Genomic DNA, 24,878 nt, shown 5'->3' with positions numbered 1-24,878 from the left:
CCTGCCTCTTTCAGTCAAACAGGATCTTCAGTGCTTCACGTGATAAAACAGCCCTAATGTGGGATATGTACAATAAAGCTGGACCACTACAGGAGTTTACAGGGCATGAACTGGTGGTGACCGGCCTAGCTGTGAGCCCAGGTATGAACACCGGAAGCCGTAATTCTCTGTAATATTTTACAATTTTTGTATGTTTCTCTTGCCACAAAATGTTTAACCAGGTCATAGCAAAGTTATGAGTTTATTGAAAAGGGAACATTTTTCTTTTTTTTTAAACAGAAAGAAGGGGGAAGAAAGGAAGAGAGTCGGAGGCAAGTTTAGAGATAACGACAGAAAGTGTCTAACAGACAGAAAGAGACAAGTGGAAAACTATCTGAAGGATGATAATGATTTAGAGAGTTTAAAAGGAAAAGTGTTGGCTACAGGTTAAAGAATTTATAAATCTTGCATATAGGCAGAAAAAGAAGAAAAAGGGAGACAGAGGAAAACAGAAGAGATTAACAGTTAGAGAGTGCGCAGCAAGCAGAGCAAGTTTTTGTTTCCATTTTGTCTCTGAGCAAAGCCACATTGCATTGTATTTTCCAATTTATAAGTATCTCTGGTAGAAATTGTATCTCTTCTTTCCTTCTATGTGTCAAACTATGAATGAAAAGACATTGTGCCTGTTCTGGACTTACTTTGTACTTTTACAGAAACAATCTGTTGACCTGAATGTTGCATTTCTGTTATAATATTGTCTTATTACCCTTTTCAGATGGTTTGAAACTATGTACAGGGTCGCGGGACAATTCCATGTGTATCTGGGATGTAGAGACAGGAGACTGTTTACAAAGCTGCTCTATTTCCAGGAATCTGGTAGGACCAGTTTGGGCCGAAGGGCCTGTTTCCATGCTGTATTATTCTATGACTAATTAGCAGCTGGCCACTGGTTCTTCTACTACGATTTGGATGATATTATAATGCAGTATTACAATGCTGAGAGGCTGAGTAAATAAGGACTATATGCTGGAGATTCAAATAATGAGCACTATTCTCTCAAAGGTGCCATATTTTAGATATTAAACTGAGCCTCTGTCTCTTTCTGCCTTCTTAGCTGGACTCTAATTGTCCTATGGCACTATTTCGATGAAGAGCAAGGAGTTTTTAATCACCCTGTTCTGGGATGAGCATTTGTTCCTCACAGAACCAGAAACTGATCGTCTAATTATTTATCACTTTGCTGATTGTGGTAGCTTGCTGTGTGTAAATTGGTTCCTGCATTTCTTGTTTACCAACAGGGAACATACTTCAAAAGTACACCATTAGCTTTAAGGCACTTTGGAAAGTCTGGGAACTATAGAAACATAGAGATCTACAGCTCAGAAAAAGGTCCTTTGGCCCATTGCATCTACACCAGTCAAAAGCAACCACTTCACTATTCTAATCCCATTTTCCATCACATGATCCATTGCCTTGTATGCCTTGGCATTGCAAGTGCACATCCGAATACTTCTTGAATGTTATGAGGATTCTGCCTCTACCCTGCTTACAGGCAGTGAGTTCCAGATTCCCATCACCCTCTGGGTGAAAAGATTTTTCTTCACATCCCCACTAAATCTCCTGCTCCTTACCTTAAATCTACACTCCCTGCTCATTGATCCCCCCCATCACGTGGAAAAAATTCTTCCTGTCTCCCCTATCCATGCTGCTCATAATTTTACACACTTCAATCATGCCCCCTCTCAATCTCCTCTGCCCTGAGAATAACCCCAGTCTGTCCAATCTCTTTTCAGAACTGAAACTCAGCAGTGTAGGCAACATCCTGGCAAATCTCCTCTGCATTCTATCCAGTGCTATCACTATCCAGGGCTGATAGTGTCAATTCTATTGAGTGTTTTTGTAGTGGCATTCATACATGCAGTACTTTAATATGGACTCTAGAACTGCACACGATACTCTAGTTGTGCCTAACCAGCATTTTATACAGTTTCAGCATACCTCTCAGCTCTTAAACTCTATGCCTCAGTATTAAAGGCATGTATCCCATATGCCTTCTTAACCGTTTTATCGGCCTGTCCTGATACCTTAAGAAACCAGTGTACATTGCACGCCAAGTTCCGTCTGATCCTTGTTGCTTTCCATGTATTCCCTTGCCTTATTTATCCTGCTCAAGTACATCAACTCACATTTATCTAGATTGGATTCGTTTTGCCAGTAATCAGCCCATCTGACCAGCTCGTCTATATCCTCCTGTAATCTAAGGCTATCCTCCTCACTATCTCCCACCCTACCAATTTTTGTATCATCTACAAAGTTTCTGATCAACTCTCCTACATACAAGTCTAAATCATTTATATAAATCACAAATAACAAGGGCTCCAACATTGATCCATGTGGGACCCCATTGAACATAGACTTCCAGTCAGAAAAACATCCCTCAACAATCACTCTTTTCTTCCTGCCACTCAGCTAATTGTGGAACCAATTTGCCAAATTTCTTGGATCCCATGGACTGTTATCTTTGCGATTAGTCTTCCATGTGAAACCTATCAAAAGTTACAAGTTCTTTCCTTCCTGAATTTCCATTCAACTGTACTAACTTTTATCTTTCACCTTAACTTTATTTATCAATTTCACTACCTTTGTTCATATACTGAAAGCCTGGGAACTATAGACCAGTGAATCTGACATGAGTGGTGGGTAAGTTGTTGAAGGGGATTCTGAGAGATAGGGTTTACATGCATTTGGAGAGGCTGGAACTGATTTGAGACAGTCAGCATGGCTTTGTGCTTGGGAAATCATGTCTCAAACTTGGCTGAGTTTTTTGAGGACATAATCAACAAGATTGAGGGCAGAGTGGTAGACATTGTCTACATGGACTTTACTAAAGCCTTTGATAGGGTTCTGCATGGTAGACTAATTAGTAAAGTTAGATCACATGGGATTCAGGGAGAGCTTCCCAATTGGATGCAAAATTGGCTTAATGGTAGGAGACTGTGGTGGTGGTGAAGGGTTGTTTTTCGGACTGGAGGCCTATAACCAACGATGTTCCATAGGGTTCGGTGCTGGGTCCACTTTTGTTTGTCATTTATATAAATGATTTGGACGAGAATTTAGGAGGCATGGTTAGTAAGTTTGCGGATGACACCAAAATTGGTGGTATGACGGGCAGTGAAGAAGGCTATCTAAGATTACAAAGCGATCTTGATCAACTGAGTCAATGGGCAGAAGAGTGCGAGATGGAGTTTAATTTGGATAAATGAGAGGTGTTGAATTTTGGTAAAATAAACAAGGGCAGGACTTATACAATTAAAAGTAGAAGCTTGGGTAGTGTTGTAGAACAGAGAGACCTAGGGGTTCAGGTACATAATTCTTTGAAGTTTACATCACATATAGATGGGGTGATTCAGAAGGCGTTTAGCATTGCTCAGACCTTTGAGTGTAAGAGTTGGGACATTATTTTGAGGTTGTGCAGGATGTTGGTGAGGCCTCTTCTGAAGTACTGTGTCCAGTTCTGGTCACCCTGTTATAGAAAGGATGTTATTAAATTGGAGAGGGTTCAGAAGAGATTGCCAGGATATTGCTGGGAATGGAGGGTTTGTGTTTTGGAGAGAGGCTGGATAGGCTGAGACTTTTTGTACTGGAGCTTAGGAAGTTGAGAGGTGACATTATATAGGTTTATAAAATAATGAGGGGTATAAATAAGGTGAATATCAGGTGTCTTTTCCCTAGGGTGGGGAATTTCAAGACTAGGAGGCGTATTTTTAAGGTGAGAGGAGAAAAGCTTAAAAAAGACATACTAGGCGTGTGTGAAATAAACTTCCAGAGAATGTATTGGATGTGGATACAGTTACAATATTTAAAAGACATTTAGATAGGTATATGAATAGGAAATGTTTGGAGGGATATAGACCAAGTGCAGGCAGGTGCGACTAGTTTAGTTTGGGAAACTTGGTTGGCATGGATGAATTGTACTGAACAGTCTGTTTCCATGCTGCATGACTCTATGATTCTATAATTTTAGATTCAGTCAGTTACAAAAGACATACAAAGTACTGATGTTCCCTGTCTGTTTTCTGCTAATGAATATGTTGAATAAAATCTCTTTAATTAATTGTAGAATTGTCTGATGAAAGGGCAAATATAACTCACTTAAACAGACCAGTATTTTGTTTTAATTCATTCATTAGATGTGGCCGTTGCTGGCTGGGGCTGTCTGTAGTGGTCTTTGAGAAGGTGGGGGTGAGCTGCCTCCCTGAACTGCAGCAGTCCATTTGGTGTAAGTAGACCAACAATGCTGCTAGGATGGGAGCTCCAGGATTTTGACCCAGCTACTCTGGGGTTGTGGAATTGTGATACATTTCCAAGTCAGGATGGTGAGTGATTTGTAGGGGAAATTGCAGATGGTGGTGTTCCCATGAATCTGCTGTACTTGTCCTTCTAGATGTAGTGGCCATGGGTTCAGAAGATTCGGTCTGAGGAGCCTTGGTGAATTTCTATACAGCATCTTATAGCATCCATCACCTTTCTGACTTGTGCCTTATAGATGATAGAAGGGCTTTGGGGAGTCAGGAGGTGAGTTACTTGTTGCAGGATTCCTAGCCTCTGACCTACTCTTGCAGCCACAGTATTTCATTCAGTTCATTTTCTGGTAAGTGAAAAGTTCCAAGATGTTGATAGCAGGGGATTAAAGCAATAGTAATCCCATTGAATATCCAGAGGGAGTGGTTGGAGATAGTCACCACCTGGCACTTGTGTGGTGTGAATGTTACTTGCCACTTTTCAGCCCAAATCTGAATATTGTTCAGGTCTTGCTGCATTTGGACATGGACTGCTTCAAAGTCATTCCCACTTCTAACCTTATGATGGAGGGAAGGTCATAGATGAAGCAACTGAAGATGGCTGGGCCTAGATCACTACCCATACAGAGGTGTCCTGAAGCTGAGATAATTGACATCCAAAAAAGATCATCAACTTCCTTTGTGCTAGGTTTGACTCCAACCATTAGAGAGTTTTCCTCTAATTCCTATTGACTTTACTTTTGCTAGAGCTCATTGAATTCACACTCGGCCTAATGCAGACTTCATCATCATCGTAGAATCCCTACGTTGTGGAAACAGGCCCTTCGGCCCAAAATGTCCACACTGACCATCAGAGCATCCCACCCAGACCCATCCCCTATAACCCACCTAATCTACACTATGGGCAATTTAGCATGGCCAATCCACCAAGCCTGCACATCTTTGGACTGTTGGAGGAAACCGGAGCACCCAGAGGAAACCCAAACAGATACAGGGAGAACGTGCAAACTCCACATAGACAGCTGCCCGAGGCTGGAATCAAACCTAGGTCCCTGGCATTGTGAGGTGGCAGTGCCAACCACTGAGCCACCGTGCCGTCACTTGATGTGAAGGGCTATCACTCTCACTTCACCTCTGGAATTTAGCTCTCTTCTCCATATTTGGACCAAGGCTGTAATGAGGTCAGGAACTGACTGGCCATGGCAGAGCCCCAAACTGGGTGTCACTGAGCAGATTATTGCTGAGGAGGTGCTGCTTGATAGCACTGTTCACAATACCTTCCATCACTATACTGATGATCAAGAGTAGACTAATGGGCTGGTAATTAACTGAGTGATTTGTCCTGTTTTCTGTGTACAGCACATACTGGGACAATTTTCCACGTAGTCAGGCAGCTGCAAGTTCAGTACTATTGCCAAAATAGTCAGGGCCTATAGTCTTTGGAGTATCCAGTTCCTTGATATCACAGTGTGAATCAGTTTGGCTGTAGCCTGGCATCTATGTTGTTGATGACCTCTGGAGGAGGTCGAGTTCCACTTGGCCCTTCTGTGTAGATTGTTTGTAAATGTTCAACCTTGCACTAATGGGTTGGGGTCTCCATCATTGAGAATGGGGATATTTATAGAACCTCCTCCTCCAGTGAATTGTTTAATTATCCACAACTGTTCATGACTGGATTTGGAAGGACTGCAGAGCTGAGGTGAATTGGTTGGTTGTGGAATATAATAAAATGTACATAATTCTTTAAATTATTTAAACAGGAAAATGAAAAGAGGAAGTCAAAACCACAAAATGATTATCTTTTCTTCTTGTACTGGCAAAGGTTTCGCTGTGTCTTTATTTCTCTCTTATAAAGCACATAAGCTATGCTTTCTTAAACATGCACTTTATTTTGAAGATTCAACCAACACTCAAGATTTGTATTTGTTTATTGTTGGTTATCCTGCGAAAGACAGTAATGGAGTAGATGTTGGAGCGTTTTTCCCAACTGGGGCCGAAAACACACAAGACAGGCAGGATTCAGGCAGTTGGAAGATTTTTCTATGCATCCTATTCATTCACATTCCAAATGTTTATTGGCTTCACTCCTTCAGATCTGTCTCAGGCTTATTATGTCTAAAGACAGTGTGAACACTTGTATTAGTTGTACTAATGTGCTTTATTTCATCAAATTCAGCAATTCCTCTAATATTTCCCACTGTCCCAATTACATAATGTTAAAAAGTCAGTTAGTTTTAACTAATTGCTAGAAGGTTAATTTCTGTTATAAAGTTAGTTATAAAGTGTAACATTATACAACTACTTCTACTGTTAGCATTTTGTAATTTATGAGTTGTAAGCAGTCTATCTTGTTCAGGGCACAAGAGAAGGCATCACCTAAGGCTAGTTAACCCTCACATCCAGGCTTATATGTTTTTTTTAATGCTTGTATTATATTTTGGTTATGTACTGAAACCAACTTGTATTATTAAAGGATTTTTAACTAGAAACTATTTAATATTACAGGTAGCTTCAAAGAAGCAACTATTTACTATTAAATAACTTTAGCTGTTATCCTTGCAGCTGCTTAGGGACTTCAGCAAACAGAAATCTGAAGAAGGGTCTCGACCCGAAACGTCAGCTTTCTTGCTCCTCTGCTGCTGCTTGGCCTGCTGTGTTCATCCAGCTCTACACCTTGTTATCTCAGATTCTCCAGCATCGGCAGTTCCTACTATCTCTGGGAACATACAGTGTTCTTTTACTGACCTTCTAGCAGTTCTGTTCAAATGTGCCATTGTATTTCACTGTGTGAGCAGGCTGCTTAGTTTTTCTTAGCTTCTGTCTGCCATCTTGTAATCAGGCATAGGCTGCTTAGTGTGGTCAGGTACAAGTCACCTTACGTCGCCAGGCACAGATCACCTATACAGATCCCCACTTTGGCCCTAGGCTAATTATGGACGCAGGACCTCTATTAGTAAGCATTCCAAATCAGAGTTCAAAAGTCCAACTCAAATTCCAAGAGTATTCTTCCACGAGTAGTCTATTGGCTTGGTGGTGTGTAGTAGGGCTACTCCCTGGGTCCATGGCTGTTCTGCAGTCATCATCTTCATTATTGTGGTCATGATGCATTTTACAAGACAAAAAACAATGTAACATAAGAACCATGCTACAACAAACATTACTATTCCCTGTACAATGGATGTCCCAAGGGATCCCAGCCATCCTATCACCCAACTTCACAGGGTCGAAGATGGAGATTGTTTCAGTTTAATCATTTCTTTTTGGATATAGTCGGCCAGATCATTGATTGCTTTTGAGTTGTCGGGGAGTACGTACAGCACTCTGTTCCAATGAGTGTACATGTTCCTCCTTTCTCGGCTAACATCATGTCGGAGGCAATTTGGTTCTGCAGTGCTAGGGTTCGCATGTCAACTGTTGCTGCATCTATCTTGCCCAGAGCTCGTGATGTGTCATTGGTCACTTGTTTGAAGATTGTGGCCATATAGATAGATTCTCTAGTTAACTTGGCTTTATTGTACGAGGGTAAGAACATGGCAAAGAGCCTATCTGCCCCTGGGATAACACATTTGTATCGTTTTGGCACCTCCTTCAGGAGGGACAACACGTGACACATGGATGGTACCACATTTCTCAAGTAGTATGACCCTGTCCAGGTGGGGGTAGCCAGGCATAGGCTTTGTGTCCGCACACAAAGTAGGTGCCGTTGTATGGGGTGAATCGGTTGATAATCTTGGAGTACCAGCATTGTTGGAATGTTTGCTTACTCGAGCAGTTCTTGAAGCTGATTTCCATTGTGCCCCATCTTGGTCAGTATTCACTAATTACTTCTTACCATTGCTAGAGTGCCTGTTTCTATCTCCCTGTTTTGAGCTATTCTGTCTCAATACCCATTTGGTTAGTTCAGAGGCATTAAAGGGAATGGGTCGTGGGCGTATCCCTCCCTTAGAATGTATGGGAATATGTGTACAGACCCAGCAACTGGATGCGTTATGCTTTCTTCCATACACATAAGTATAGAAAGGTGTTCACATTCAATTCTCACTTCTCCCCTCACCTATCAGCTTCTGATGTGATCAGAATTAAGAGAAGCCCACAGAGGATTAGCGTTTTCATGCTCACACTAATTTCAGCAATATTCTTAATTACAGCTTCCACTGCGCAACCGCATCACATATATTTACATGTGACCTTAATCTGTTCCCATGCCGCCCTGGTGTTGAGGATCCTGTTCCTGCTATTTAGTCGGTGTACACAAATGAGAGCCATTTAAAACCTGCAAAAGCAAGAGAGAGAGAGCATACCAGACTAATAAGCTGGACTGTTACTCTATGAACTCCAAGCACCCTTAGCTGTGTAGGATGCCTCTATTTACCAATTCCATTTTCATTAATAAGTGCGCTCCTGTTACCTGTTAATATTACCCCATGAGGTCCGTCCCATCAGAGGGACAAGGTGCCCTTGTTTGGTATTATTTTTACCAGGACCTTTGATCCTGGGGCTGGCATTTCTGTTTGTCCTGGGTGTCCCTCAGACTCCCAGTCTTTGACACGCTGCTGGTCTCATGCCTGTTCATGAAGTGTGTAGATGCTTACAGAGGGATTTCATGTAATCCCAGACTTGTCCCTTGCTGTCATCCGTTCTGCTGCCCCTGTGATTAGGTCCTGGGGGAGTGTCAGTGCTTGTCCCATCATGAGCTTAAAGGGCGTTAGTCCAGTGGCCCTAGAGGGCGTTGCTGTCTGGACCATCGAATGGCTGGTAGGGAAAGGGTCCATTTAACCCCCTTCTCCTATCATTGCTTTGGTCAAAGCATTTTTCAGTGTTCTATTCATCTACCATTCCCAAGCTCTGTGGATAGTAGGGGATATGATACCTTTGTATTATTCCCAGTAGTTTACATGCTTCCTTCAGGCGCTTGTCTGTAAAGTGGGTTCCCTGGTCTGAGTTCAGTTGTAGGGGAACCCACCCCGCTCCAGGTATTATTTCAGCTGCTAATATTTTTGCCTCTGAGGTTGCAGTACTGCCCCTTGTAGGGAAAGCTTCCATCCATCTGGTAAACCATAACTAGATAGAATTTCTTATTCTGACTTTGTGGGAGTGACCCTATGAAATCCATTTGAACGTGTTTCCATGGCCCCATTGGACGGGGCTGATGGCTCATTTTAATTTTAATTCCCTGTCTTGGTTCTGTCTGTGCACATGCAGTGCACCTTTGACAAAATTTAGCTATGTCTATTCTCATTCCTTTCCATCACCAGCAATTAGATATTAGCTGTATCATTTTATTTCTTCCTACGTGTGCTAATCCGTGGTAAACACTGCATAGGGTCTGTTGCCAGAATATGGGGGCTACCACTTTGCTTTCTTTTCTCCAAATATCATCTGTTCCTCATGCTGCTCTGATTTATAATTCATTCCTGCTTTCTCTTCTGAATTAGCTGCTGCTTATAAATTTAAAATGTTCCATTCTTCATCTTTGGCTTCTTGCTCTCTCACAGCTGCTATGGTTATCACTTCCTGTTCTAACATTTCTTTTGCTGCACTATCTGCATAATCATTCCCTCTCTGTTCTGGTGTCTGGATCTTTCTGTGTGCTTTTACTTTAATTTCTGCTGCCTCCTTCTGGTCCAATAGCTGCAGCCACTAGGTCATACTGAATTACACTACCATTTGAAGTGAGAAACCCTCGCCTTGCCCATGCCATCATGTAGTCATGGGCTACACCAAAGGCATACCAACTGTCTGTGTCGATATTAACCCTTTGTCCTCTCACTAGCTTCAGGGCTGCAATAAGTGCTTTTAGTTCAGCTACATGGGTGGAGTGACAGCCTTCTATTCTCTCTCCTGCTAAAAGCTCCCCTTGCAAATTAACCACGGCCCACCCTGTCTGCGCCTCACCATGATAATACTTAAGCGCCCCTCGGCAAACATGCATTTCATGTCTGGCCCCTCTAATGACTCTTACTTAACTCTTTCTTCTTCCTGCTCCATGAGGGGGATACAGTCATGTATCTCTCTTTGTTTCTCCAAATCTTTCACAATTTCTTTATCTGCCTCAACAGCTTCAGGTCTGGTGGGGTACTGCCTTTTAAGTACATTTCCAGGTATTTCAATCGGTTTTATATCTAATTTCCCACACTTGGTTATGGTGGCTGCCCATAATTTGGGGCACATCATTGCTATTTTATGGTAGGGATTCTCGGGATCCCATTCCCACTCGATTGTGGCGGCACAGTTATAATCTTAAGGAAGCATGTAATTCTTGACCTTCTAAATTTAAGCTGGCAATTCCAATCAATTTTTGCTTCTCGCATGTTAATCACAGCTCCAAACCGTTCCAACAAGTCCATTCCTAATATACTACCTTCAGTATTTTTAAACACATATATCTACAATTTTTATTTCAATCTGTTGGCTGAGGGTGGCTGGTTGAGTCCCGCCACTCACACCCTGTAACAACTGCTGGTTTCTTAATATTACCTTTGGTTATTTTCTGCTTTTGTAGCCAATTGAGTACTTTATTAATTTGTGTTTTTTTTTATATTCTCCAGTTCTGTATCCACAGATAACTTCACCCAGTAGCAGTAAAATATCATCATACGTGGACTTAAAATTTCTAAAGAAAGTATCCATCTGTCCCTTGTCAAGCAGAATGGGTTAATTAGTACTGAACCATCTCCTCTGTTAAGTTTCCCTTTTCTAATTCGTTTATCGGCTTTCTCAGATTTTAGGGCATATCAGAATTTTGTTCAAAGGGAATTGCATTCCCAGGATTCATAATTTTCTATTATTTGCATACTTTCACATGACAGTACCTTTACAATGAGCAAATCTTATCACCCAGAGTTAAAGATTCACTCGTGTGTTAAAACCGTTTTTGGAAGTTCATTTCTGGCCAGTAAATGAAATTCCAAACATGGTAATTTCTGAAATTAAAATTTAGCTGAGTCCAAACACAATACAGAGCTAATTGTAAAAGGTAAATTTTTACCAAGTTTTACAAACCAACTTTTTAAATCAACATTTCATTATAGACTTCTGCTTTGCACAAGCACTGAGAGTTTCTTAAATGGACATCACATTAACCGTACGTGTCCCATACTTACACAGGCACACCACTTATTAAGTCACCACACATTCCCAAAATGCAAACTAACTTCAAAGCATCCCCAGATCTCGAGTTCTAGGGAACAAAAACACACAAATTGCACAGATGACATATAGCAATCAACAAACAAAGGTGCATTCAAACCAGACCACAAAGAGTTAACATCTCTACAAGATTCAGTGAACTAGCACAGAGAGCCACCTCGCCCGCTGTCTTTCTCTCTTATGAACACTGTAGCTATTTCAGCATGTTTCTGCACTCTTTTTTTAAACACAATTTGCAGAATGGATGGTCTGGACCTCAGCCTGTTTTTCCAAAATCCTTCCCTGCCATTTTGCCAGACTGTGTCAACTGTGGCTGCTGCTTTTATTTTACAGTTTTATTATTTCCCAGATCCTTGTTCTTTCCCTACTTCTCGCATCTCTTGTTGCAGAAATTTCTGTTTTTTGTGTATCCCTCTTCTTTATTTTGCGTGTGACAGCATCGGGATTCGCAACACCTCTCTTTTTCTCCTATTTTGCGCACCAGGACTTGCAATCCCTTCTTCATTATTTTGTGTTCTTGCGTTATTTCACGCTTTCTCGTGTTATTTCATGCATTCTCGCGCTGGGATCCCCTTCCACTATTTTGAGTGTTCTCACGGCAGGCGTCCACTTCCACTATGCCTGATCCTAACATCTCGTATTTGCTCCAATCTAAAAGTTTGTTTTATGCCCTGGCTTACAGAAGCTCCCCACAAAGTGCCACACTAGCTAGAAAAGGTGATAAATAAACATACTCACCCAGACTGTGGCCCAACGTGTACCGGCCTCAGGCAGGGCACCCTGCTCACAGCGCCAATCGGTAGGAGCATTTTTTCCGATGGGGGACAAAAACTCGGCAGGCAGGATTCAGGCAAGTGGAAAACGTTTATTCAAGCAGAAGCCAGTTGATGCAGGGAGAGGGCCAAAGAATCTTCCCCAAATTGGAAGGGAGATCAATGATGCCTGATTTTTACAGCGAAAATACAGCATTTTATACACTTTGTTACAATGATCAAATACAGTGTAGTCACTGTCCTTTCCTCTTAATCCATACACCCAATCCCTTAGCTCACCTCATCAATGATGGGCATTCCCACAGACAGCCCCAGGTTCCCATGGTTTTTGGAGTTTGTAATTGCTAGGCCTTGGGATCTTTCTATGCATCCTATTCATTCACATTCCAAACGTTTACTGGCTACATTCCTTCAGATCTGTCTCAGGCTTGTTATGTCTAAGGACAGTGTGAATTCTAGTATTCATTGTACTACATGTGCTTTATTTTATCAAATTCAGCAATTCCTCTAATATTTCCCACTGTCCCAATTACATAATGTTAAAATAAAAAGTCAGTTAGTTTTATCTAATTGCTAGAAGGTTAATTTCTGTTATAAAGTTAATTATAAAGTGCAACGTTATACAACTACTTCTACTGTTAGCATTTTGTAATTTATGGGTTGTGAGCAGTCTATCTTGTTCAGGGCACAAGAGAAGGTGTCTCCTCAGGCTAGTTAATCTTCACATCTAGGCTTATATGTTTTTTAAATGCTTGTATTATATTCCGGTTATGTATTGAAATCAACTTCTATGATTAAAGCATTTTAACTAGAAACTATTTAATATTGCAGGTAGCTTCAGAGAAGCATCTATTTACTATGAAATAACTTTAGCTGTTATCCTTGCAGCTGCTTAGGGACTTCAGCGAGCACCTGATGTTGTTCATTTACTGGGACAATCATCCTTTCAGTAATAAGGCTAGAATTGGTCATTTATCTGTCGTAAGGCAACCTTTTATCAGAACTGTCTGGGATGGGAACATACAGTGTTCTTTTACTGACCTTCTAGCAGTTCTGTTCAAAGGTGCCATTGTATTTCACTGTGTGAGCAGGCTGCTTAGTTTTGCTCAGCTTCTGTCTGCCATCTTGTAATCAGGCATGGGCTGCTTAGTGTGGTCAGGTACAAGTCACTTTACATGGCCAGGCATAGGTCACTTCTACAGTAGGGTATTTAACCAGAAACCAGGCAAGGGGATCAGTTAAAATGGAACAGATGATTTACCTCCTAGCCTGCCATCTCAACGAATTGTAAATTACAAGTGCCCAAGTACACTTGCCCAAAAGCCAACAAATATGCAAAATATGCAAATATGACCCTGATGACGTCCTTGGCCCCAGCTGCAACATAGAGTGAAACTCAGTTCAGTAGGATCCTTACAATACGGAAAGAATGTTGTTTGATCCCAACAGTCTCAGCTAGATTTGAACCCAGGTCCCAAATAGAGACTAATGTTCAATTATCTCCGGATTGTGAGACTTTTACTCGTGGTTTTGGTCGTCCATTTTTTGCATTGAGACAAAATTAGTGGCCTTGCATATAACTGCTCCCCTCTTTCTTGCTATGTTGTTCAGTTACATGGCAACATTTCTTGATTGGCGAATTAATTGATTGTAGTCAACTCTTTCTAGGTAACACACATCTGCTGGGTTCCTGCAGAATCACTTGTAATTCAGACCTCCGAGGACAAGATGATCAGGTGGGTTAACTGTTGCCCAGTTCAACTAGTTCACTCACTCAGTAAGGATCAGTAAGTTGACCTACGAATTCAAGGTGTATATTTGTGTATATTTCCCCAACACGGAGATCAGTAGCTGTAGTTAGACTTTCCAAAGTGTTAAATAAGTTTAAAACATTGCAAATTAAATAGTTGTTTTAAATGATGCTATTCCAATGACATTGAGTGACTTTCAGATGGTGAGGATGGTACAGTTTTAGGTCAGGCACTTCTTATTTTGATCTATTTCTCCATTCTATCCTCTCAAGCCTGGTCAGCTATATTCCATATTTGATGGAAACTAGTTGCCAACTGTACAAGGTCCCTTTGTCATCAGTATTGTCGTGGAATACTCATTATTGTATAACTTCTACGTGGCAAGGTTTATAGTTTAGTTAATATAAGTCCTGGCCATTTGCTTAAAGAATGGACTTTGAATAATAGGACCTGAGAAGCAGTTTTATAATTTTGTTAAACATCCTCACTTTGTTACTTTATTTTGAGACTTGTCATTGAAGCACTGAGTGCTGGTAACCTCACAAAGGACCTGGTTTAGTGGAGATTTTCAGCCTGATGCTACTAAGGAGTTGGAGTAACCTTAGCAAGAATGGTCATTTATCTGTATATAGTAAAACAACCTTAAGGTACTTAAAGGTAGGTGAAGCTAAACTGAAGATGTGTCTAACTATTTGTTAGGGGACATAGCAGATGAATTTGAAGCTAATTTAGCAGAAGATGCAGAATATTTCATTCTGGGAAGGGCAATGTGGGCTAGCTCAGAATATACGGAACTGTTTTGGAGTCTCTGCAGAAATGCATGCAGCTATGTACTACTGCAACAATGTGTGACTTCACCTTACACTTTGCCAGGATACAACTGTCTATACTAGCTCTGTCTTTCAGGAAGTGACAGTTAGAAATTGTCTATGGTACAAATGGTAAATGGTACAATCATAGGTTTGAAAGTTGCAGTCTTAGGAACCTTGTTGAAATTTTGCAGTCCACTGTGTAGACGCTACACACTGCTGCCATTGTGCATCTGCGGTGATGGGAGTGAATGTTAAAGGTGGTGACTGGGGGTGCTAATCAAGTGGACTGCTTTGTCTTGAATGGTGTTGAAATTCTTGAGTGTTGTTGCACCCATCCAGGCAAGTCAAGAGAGTTCTATCACATTCTGGACTTCTATCTTGTAGATGGTGTACAGACCTGGGGAGACAGGAAGTGAGCTTCTTGCTGTATAGTTCTTAGCTTTGACCTTCTCTTGTAGCCATAGTATTTACATGGCTGGTCTAATCCAGTTTAGAGTCAATGGTAAACCCCTTAGCATATTGAAATGGTGGCCTTGGTGATGGTGATGTCATTAAATGTCAAGGGCAATAGTTAGACTCCCTGTTGTCGGAGATGATCATTGCCTGGAATTTGGATTGTACAAACATTACATGCCACTTACGAGCCTGTATGTTGCCCCAGTCTTGCTGCATACGCGGACAGACTGCTTCAGTACCTGAGGAGTCGCAGATAGTGTTGAACATTGTGTAATTCCCCACTTCTGACCTCATAATGGAGAGGAAGTTGTTGATGAAGTAGCTGAAGATGGTTGGGCCTTGAACACTACCCCTATTAATTCCTGCAGAGATGCCCTGGAGCTGAGATGCTTTACCTTCAACAACCGCAGCCGTCATCCTTTGTGCTAGATATAACTCCAACCAACAGAGAGTTTTCCTCAGATTCCCATTGAAATCAGTTTTGCTTGGGCTCCTTGATGCCACACATGGTCACATGTAGCCTTCATGTAAAGGGCAGTCAGTTCACCTCACCTCTGGAATTTAGCTCTGTTATCCATGTTGGGACCAAAGCCGTAATGAGGTCAGGAGCTGAGTGACCGTGACAGAAACTATACTGAGTTCCAGTGAGCAGTTCTGAAGAAGTGTCCTATCAGACTTGAAATGTTAACTCGCTTTCTTTCTCCACTGATGCTGCCAGACCTGCTGAGTTTCTTCAGAATTTTCTTCTTTTATTTCAAATGCTCAGCATCTGTAGCTTTTTGCTTTTATGTCAAAGCGCAGGTGCTGCTTAATAGCACTGTTGACAATTCCTTCCATCACTTTGCTGATTATTAAGTTTATCCCCAAAAATTAATAGACATGTTGCTGAAATGTGATATTGACAGTAAAGATGTGAGATTTATCCAGAAATCTATGTTGGGGCCAAATAGTAAATATCAGGCCAGAAGAGGGACTGCCATATATGTTTCAAGTAAAGGCAGGAGTACAAGAAGGCTGTGCACTGCCACCAAAACTACTCATTCTGGGACACAAAACAAATAATCAGAGAATTAGATGTATTTCTAGGTTAAAAATTAGAATGAACATACTACACAGGCAGCATGAAGTCAGAGGAGATCCTACAAATTTATTATAAATCAGGTAAAACTTAAAAACTTCAGCGGCGGGAGTCCGGGAGGAAGCGCGAGGGCAGCCTGGGAAGGTGAGCTTTTCGATTATAAAAGTCTTACCTCGCGTGACTGCGGCCTTTCAGTTGTTTCAGTGGCAGGAGTCCGGGAGGAAGCGTGAGGGCAGCCTGGGAAGGTAAGCTTTTCGATTATAAAAGTCTTACCTCGCGTGACTCCATTTTTGGAGTGAGTAAGTGAGGTAATATATTTGGGCGGTTGCTTTACCCGAAACACTACCTAGGTAGTGTCTCCCACCCATCCTCCTCCTCTAACCAAAAAAAAAGGTTCTGAGCGCTGATTTGGTAAGGCTACTAGTTTTTTTTTTAATAGTCTGTTTGGGAATTCAGAACAGTGGGAATGGATGTTAGGGCAGTTGCATGCTCCTCCTGTAGAATGTGGGAGGTAAGGGTCACCACTAGTGTCCCCACTGACTTCATCTGCGGGAAGTGCACCCAACTCCAGCTCCTCGGAAACCGCGTTAGGGAACTGGAGCTGGAGCTGGATGAACTTCGGATCATTCGGGAGGCTGAGGGGGTAATTGAGAGGAGTTACAGGGAGGGAGTCACACCTCAGGTACAGGAAAAATGTAGATGGGTTACAGTCAGGGGACGGAAAGGGAACAGGCAGACAGTGCAGGGATCCCCTGTGGCCGTTCCCCTCAAAAACAAGTATACCGTTTTGGATACTGTTAGGGGGAGGTCTTACCAGGGGTAAGCCATGGGGTACAGGTCTCTGGCACAGAGTCTGTCCCTGTTGCTCAGAAGGGAAGCGGGGAGAGGAGCAGAGCATTAGTCACTGGGGACTCCATAGTTAGGGGGACAGATAGGAGATTCTGTGGGGACGAGAGAGACTCGCAGTTGGTGTGTTGCCTCCCAGCTGCTGGGGTCCGTGATGTCTCGGATTGTGTTTTCGGGATCCTTAAGGGGGAGGGGGAGCAGCCCCAAGTCGTGGTCCACATAGGCACCAACGACATAGGTAGGAAAAGGGATGGGGATGTAAAGCAGAAATTCAAGGAGCTAGGGTGGAAGCTTAGAGCTAGAACAAACAGAGTTGTTATCTCTGGTTTGTTACCCATGCCACGTGCTACCAAGGCGAGGAATAGGGAGAGAGAGCAGTTGAACACGTGGCTACAGGGATGGTGCAGGAGGGAGGGATTCAGATCCCTGGATAATTGGGGCTCATTCTGGGGTAGGTGGGACCTCTACAAACGGGATGGTCTACACCTGAACCAAAGGGGTACCAATATCCTGGGGGGGCAAATTTGCTAACGCTCTTTGGGAGGGTTTAAACTAATTCAGCAGGGGGATGAGAACCTGAATTGTAGCTCCAGTGTACAGGAGGTTGAGAGTAGTAAGGTCATGAATAAGGTTTCAAGGTCGCAGGAGTGTACAGGCAGGCAGGAAGGTGGTTTGAAGTGTGTCTACTTCAATGCCAGGAGCATCCGGAATAAGTTGGGTGAACTTGCAGCATGGGTTGGTACCTGGGACTTCGATGTTGTGGCCATTTCGGAGACATGGATAGAGCAGGGACAGGAATGGTTGTTGCAGGTTCCGGGGTTTAGATGTTTCAGTAAGATCAGGGAAGGTGGTAAAAGAGGGGGAGGTGTGGCATTGTTAGTCAAGGACAGTATTACGGTGGCAGAAAGGACGTTTGATGAGGACTCGTCTACTGAGGTAGTATGGGCTGAGGTTAGAAACAGGAAAGGAGAGGTCACCCTGTTGGGAGTTTTCTATAGGCCTCCGAAAAGTTCAGAGATGTAAAGGAAAAGATTGCAAAGATGATTCTGGATAGGAGCGAAAGTAACAGGGTAGTTGTTATGGGGGACTTTAACTTTCCAAATATTGACTGGAAACGCTATAGTTCGAGTACTTTAGATGGGTTAGTTTTTGACCAATGTGTGCAGGAGGGTTTCCTGACACAGTATGTAGATAGGCCAACAAGAGGCGAGGCCACATGGATTTGGTACTGAGTAATGAACCAGGCCAGGTGTTAGATTTGGAGGTAGGAGAGCACTTTGGTGATAGTGACCACAATTTGGTTACGTTTACTTTAGCGATGGAAAGGGATAGGTATATACCGCAGGGCAAGAGTTATAGCTGGGGGAAAGGCAATTATGAGGCAATTAGGCAAGATTTAGGATGCGTAGGATGGAGAAGGAAACTGCAGGGGCTGGGCACAATTGAAATGTGGAGCTTGTTCAAGGAACAGCTACTGCGTGTCCTTGAGAAGTATGTACCTGTCAGGCAGGGAGGAAGTGGTCGAGCGAGGGAACCGTGGTTTACTAAAGAAGTTGAATCTCTTGTCAAGAGGAAGGAGGAGGCTTATGTAGAGCTGAGGCGTGAAGGCTCAGTTAGGGCACTTGAGAGTTACGAGTTAGCCAGGAAGGACCTAAAGAGAGAGCTAAGAAGAGCCAGGAGGGGACATGAGAAGTCTTTAGCAGGTAGGATCAAGGAAAACCCTAAAGCTTTCTATAGGTATGTCAGGAATAAAAGAATGACTAGAGTAAGATTAGGGCCAGTCAAGGACAGTAGTGGGAAGTTGTGCGTGGAGTCCGAAGAGATAGGAGAGGCGCTAAATGCATATTTTTCGTCAGTATTCACACAGGAAAAAGACAATGTTGTCGAGGAGAATACTGAGATACAGGCTATTAGACTAGACGGGATTGAGGTTCATAAGGAGGAGGTGTTAGCAATTCTGGAAGGTGTGAAAATAGATAAGTCCCCTGGGCCTGATGGGATTTATCCTAGGATTCCCTGGGAAGCTAGAGAGGAGATTGCAGAGCCTTTGGCTTTGATCTTTATGTCGTCATTGTCTACAGGAATAGTGCCAGAAGACTGGAGACTAGCAAATGTTGTCCCCTTGTTCAAGAAGGGGAGTAGAGACAACCCTGGTAATTACAGACCAGTGAGCCTTACTTCGGTTGTGGGTAAAGTGTTGGAAAGGATTATAAGAGGTAGGATTTATAATCATCTAGAAAGGAATAATTTGATTAGGGATAGTCAACACGGTTTTGTGAAGGGTAGGTCGTGCCTCACAAACCTTATTGAGTTCCTTGAGAAGGTGACCAAACAGGTGGATGAGGGTAAAGCGGTTGCTGTGGTGTATATGGATTTCAGTAAAGCATTTGATAAGGTTCCCCATGGTAGGCTATTGCAGAAAATACGGAGGCATGGGATTGAGGGTGATTTAGCGGTTTGGATCAGAAATTGGCTAGCTGTAAGAAGACAGAGGGTGGTGGTTGATGGGAAATGTTCATCCTGGAGTTCAGTTACTCGTGGTGTACCTCAAGGATCTGTTTTGGGGCCACTGCTGTTTGTCATTTTTATAAATGACCTGGATGAGGGCGCAGAAGGATGGGTTAGTAAATTTGCGGATGACACCAAAGTCGGTGGAGTTGTGGATAGTGCGGAAGGATGTTGCAGGTTACAGAGGGACATAGATAAGCTGCAGAGCTGGGCTGAGAGGTGGCAAATGGAGTTTAATGTGGAAAAGTGTGAGGTGATTCACTTTGGAAGGAGTAACAGGAATACAGAGTACTGGGCTAATGGTAAGATTCTTGGTAGTGTGGATGAGCAGAGAGAGCTCGGTGTCCATGTGCATAGATCCCTGAAAGTTGCCACCCAGGTTGATAGGGTTGTTAAGAAGGCGTACGGTGTGTTAGGTTTTATTGGTAGAGGGATTGAGTTTCAGAGCCATGAGGTCATGTTGCAGCTGTACAAAACTCTGGTGCGGCCGCACTTGGAGTATTGCGTACAGTTCTGGTCACCGCATTATAGGAAGGATGTGGAAGCATTGGAAAGGGTGCAGAGGAGATTTACCAGGATGTTGCCTGGTATGGAGGGAAGGTCTTATGAGGAAAGGCTGAGGGACTTGAGGCTGTTTTCATTAGAGAGAAGAAGGTTAAGAGGTGACTTAATAGAGACATACAAGATGATCAGAGGATTAGATAGGGTGGACAGTGAGAGCCTTTTTCCTCAGATGGTGGTGGCTAGCACGAGGGGACATAGTTTTAAATTGAGGGGTGATAGATATAGGACAGATGTCAGAGGTAGGTTCTTTACTCAGAGAGTAGTAAGAGCGTGGAATGCCCTGCCTGCAAAAGTAGTAGACTCGCCAACTTTAAGGGCACTTAAATGGTCATTGGATAAACATATGGATGATAATGGAATAGTTTAGGTTAGATGGGCTTCAGATTGGTTTCACAGATCGGCGCAACATCGAGGGCCGAAGGGCCTGTACTGCGCTGTAATGTTCTATGTTCTATGACTTAGATTAAATATGAACACCGAAAGGACATAAACAATGTTGATTAGAAGGAATACAATCAAGGACACTAGAGTAAAGATTGAAATGGGTGGTGTCACACGCTGAAACATAAGTTTGTCTATTCAGGAACACTGGAAGATGGCAGATATAGTGTAGGGGTTAGAAGAAATATTACAGATGGTAGTTTTGTGTTAACAAGAAAACTCAAACTTGTAATGAGGAAAAAGCTAAAAAGATGCTACATTCTTTCTAATTTCCTGTATGTCTCAGAAATCTGGACAATAAGTAAAGATCTGTGAGTAGGACTAGATGCCTTTTAAATGTAGATACTTAGACAGACCATAAGGTAAAATGATCAGGTGCCTGAAACTGCAAAAGCAGATAGGGCTCTAATATGTCGCTTCCAGAAGAAAAAAAAGCCAGTATTTTAGCCACTTGACCAGAGCTGAAAATCTACAGACATCTCTGTAGAGGACAAAATGGAGGACAGCAGAAAGAGGGGTTGATTTGGGCTTTGTTGGATATTGGATGTCACAGAGAGGTTGGAGATAAGCTATAGTGGATGTGTGAGGATGGTGCAAGACAAACAGGCACGGCATACCATGAACGCAGATCTTATTGTAGGAGTAGCTGCAAGCAGAATAGTGCATGTCACAAGATTCTTTTTCAGAGGTTTTAAACACTTGATTATAGGTCATCTTTGTATTTAGTAGCTTCTGTTTCTGTTGCAGTATATAGAGGAGCTGTTTAGTGTGACAGAAATTTGGTATGTTTATCCAGTTATGATATTCACTCACAGTACATTACCCATTTTAAGAAGCAACTCCAGTTTAGATCTCCAGTTTCAGTATGCCGTAAGTTTGTCAGTTACAGGTTATACAGGAAAAGAAATAGAACTTAACCAGATTATAAATGATCAAAGGTTCTTGTTATAAAATTTGTACCCAGGAGATTTAAGTCATGTTTTTCAGCGATTAAATTGCAGGATCAGTGTAGAAATCTCAGAGAAGGCACCAACCAGTTTGAAGATCCTGAAATGATGAAAAACTCAGCATTAATTTCTAAGAAGCAGTTTTAATTTCATTAGATATCTTATTTAATGTTACCAAAGTGTTGGCTTAGTTCTTTTTATTATTTTGCTGCCTCAGAGTTGGGTGAAACAATGTTGCCTGTAAATTTATTACTCTTAGCAGTTTAACTGCTCAGCTTTTGACACAAAATTTGCTCGACATTTTAAATTGTCTCTGGTGTGATGCCTTATCATTGAAGGCATGGTTCAGATCTTCGGGAGTGGCAGAATAAATTGGTAGCTAAAAGTAATTAGATGACTGGGTTTGATGTTAATTTCATGTTAATGCAATGCAGTTAGATCTCAATTAAGGTAAGTGTTGACACTCCTAACATAACTGGCAGTTGGAACCTCTGTGAAAGTGAGTTAAGAGAGCTGAATAATCTGGAACAGCAAGGTTTGACAAGAACCAGAAATGATTACTGATGGTTTCCTCGCTCTTGTCTTTTTCTCTTGACAGAATCTGGAATAGTCGCGAACTCCAGGTGACTCACACTTTCCCAATAAAACAGCACATCCAAATGCATTGTGATGCCAGTCCTGATGGGCGATATTGTATTACCTGCAGCAACGGTTTTAGCGGCGAGGGCTGTGAAGCCACAGTATGTGACCAACATTGTAGTCCAGTTTAAAGAAGGTTTGCGGTCAGGCAGAACGTTTATCCGAAAAATTTTTAAAAACCTTTTTTTTTTAAATTCACTCATGAGTCGTGGGCATCATTGGCTGGCCAGCATTCGTTGCCCATCCCTAGTTGCCCTTGCACATTACATCATCTAAGTGACCACTTTTCACATTGGAGCTTGGCATATTGACAGGCTATTGAACTACAGCAGTCATCACAATCAAACCTGATGCTGACCTGTGTCACCCACAACTTTAGCAGGGTCACTGGATAGCTGAAATCCCTGGGAAGTTTCTGTCACTTTAGCTCAAAAATTCTATTGTTACCTCGGTGTCAAACTCATGTTTGCTGTGTGGGGGGAACTGGTAAATTACATTATATCTGGTAAATTACATTAGATACTGAAAAGACTGGAATTGATTTCATAAAAGCAGAATGAAGAAAAGACCTCAGGATTGATTAGAGATTGGAATAAGAAAATATCTAGCCAGTTCTTAAGAACAATGCAGATACTTGAGGCAAGATTTTTGAATCCCACCAAGGTCAGGATCAGAGACAGGTTGGAGTTGGTAGTCCTGCCAGCAAACTGGTTTCCCAGCTCCATTCAGCCCTGGGCCATTTATCTAGAGGCAAGATGGGGAGTTGAAGTGGCAGGGCTAATCAGTTTAACACTATAGGTAGCCACAGCTCATCAACAATCTACTAAGACCAACTAAAATCTGTAGTGTAGCATCCAAGTTCACATTGACAACAATGAAGAGCTGACCAAATACGACCTTACTAGCAACCCACTGAGGGAGTGAGGCTGGAAATAATATGTTATGGCAGAGCTGTTTTCTGAATGTAAAGCATTGGCTTGGTCAGGAACTGCGACCTTGTAATTTAACATCAAGTAACATTAATGTCATAAAATGTTCTTATTCCAATCACTAATCAATCCTGAGGTCTTTTCTTCATTTTGCTTTTATGACACCGCCTTCCTCAACCGAGGATTCCCCAGCTCCGTTGTTGACAGGCCCTCAACCAGGTCCGACCCATCTCCCGCACTTCCGCCCTCACCCATTCTCTTCCCTCCCGCAACAGCAATAGGTTCCCCTTATCCTTACCTACCATCCCACCAGCATCCATATCCAGAAGATCATCAGACACCATTTCCGCCACCTCCAGCAAGATGCCACCACCAGACACATATTCCCCTCCCCTCCCTTGTCCACCTTTTACAGGGACCGTTCCCTCTGCGACACCCTGGTCCACACTTCCTTCACCCCCAACATCCCCCCACAGTTCTATGGCACCTTCCACTTTAACCAGCGAAGGTGCAACACCTGCCCATTTACCTCCTCCCTCCCCAGTATCCAAGGGCCCAAACATATCTTCCAGGTAGAGCAACACTTCACCTGCATTTCCCAGAATCTAGTCTATTGCATTCGCTGCTCACAATGTAGTCTCCTCTACACTGGGGAAACGAAGCGTAGACTTGGCGACCACTTCGCAGAACATCTACGTTCTGCTTGCAAAAAAGACCCTGAACTACCACTTGCCTGCCACTTTAACGTACCACCCTGCTCCCTGGCCAACATCTCTGTCTCTGGCTTGCTGCAGTGTTCCAGCGAAGCTCAATGCAAGCTGGAGGAACAACACCTCATTTTCCACTTGGGGCCCCTATAGCCCTCCGGACTCAATATCGAGTTCAATAAGTTTAGGGCCTAAACTCTCCCATGTCCCAGCCCCCTAGCCCACACACCAGGCCTTGTTACCACATAGCCTGCCATTACACACCCCCTGTTGTTAGTCACTAATTGTCCCCATTAACAACTATTCCCCCTCCCAGCCTGATTGTTATCAACTCTTTTGTCTGTCCAACTGTCTTTCTCTCTCTTTGGGCTCTATCCTATCGTTTACTCCCTACCCCACCCACCTCCCTATTTTCTGCATATAAACTGATGTTTTCCCGGCCACCATCAGTTCTGAGGAAGAGTCACTGGACCCGAAATGTTAACTCTGTTTTTTCCTTCACAAATGCTGCCAGACCTGCTGGGCTTTTCCAGCGGTAGTAGGAACTGCAGATGCTGGAGAATCCGAGACAACACACTTGGACATAGAGCAGTTTTTCCACTCACGCTTGGACATAGAGCAGTTTTTCCGCCGCCTCCGCCTAGCCTCTCTGCTCCTATGATGCTGCTTGGCCTGCTGTGTTCATCCAGTCCTGCACCTTGTTGTCTTGGATTCTCCAGCATCTGCAGTTCCTACTATCTCTGATTCAATTTTAACCCCACTGCGAAGCCTCTTCTAAGGATGCCTAGCCTGAAGAAGTTACCCTCCTCCCTCCGGACAAACCTCAGGGGATCTCTCTCCCACTGCAACTCTCTCGTAATCTCTTCGGCCCTGAAACTGCTCGACCATGTCCTGAAGCAAACCAGGTACTCAACGAATACCGCTCACGCTTGGACATAGAGCAGTTTTTCTGCCGCCTCCGCCTAGCCTCTCTGCTCCTATGATGCTGCTTGGCCTGC

At 42.8% G+C, this 24,878-nt stretch overlaps 1 protein-coding gene across 1 annotated transcript; it reads left to right on the top strand.

Moving 5' to 3' along the window:
• Nucleotides 1-22,375, top strand: LOC125486340 (WD repeat-containing protein 31-like). Its single transcript, XM_048613346.1, has 4 exons — nt 1-141; nt 755-855; nt 13,871-13,938; nt 22,204-22,375. The coding sequence occupies exons 1-4, from the start codon at nt 57-59 to the stop codon at nt 22,373-22,375; spliced, it is 426 nt and encodes a 141-aa protein (XP_048469303.1). The 5' UTR covers nt 1-56.
• Nucleotides 22,376-24,878: the final 2,503 nt, after the last annotated feature.

This window comes from Rhincodon typus, chromosome 28 (assembly GCF_021869965.1).
Source record: "Rhincodon typus isolate 14 chromosome 28, sRhiTyp1.1, whole genome shotgun sequence".
NCBI lineage: Eukaryota > Metazoa > Chordata > Chondrichthyes > Orectolobiformes > Rhincodontidae > Rhincodon > Rhincodon typus.
This window is presented reverse-complemented; position numbering and strand designations above follow the sequence as displayed.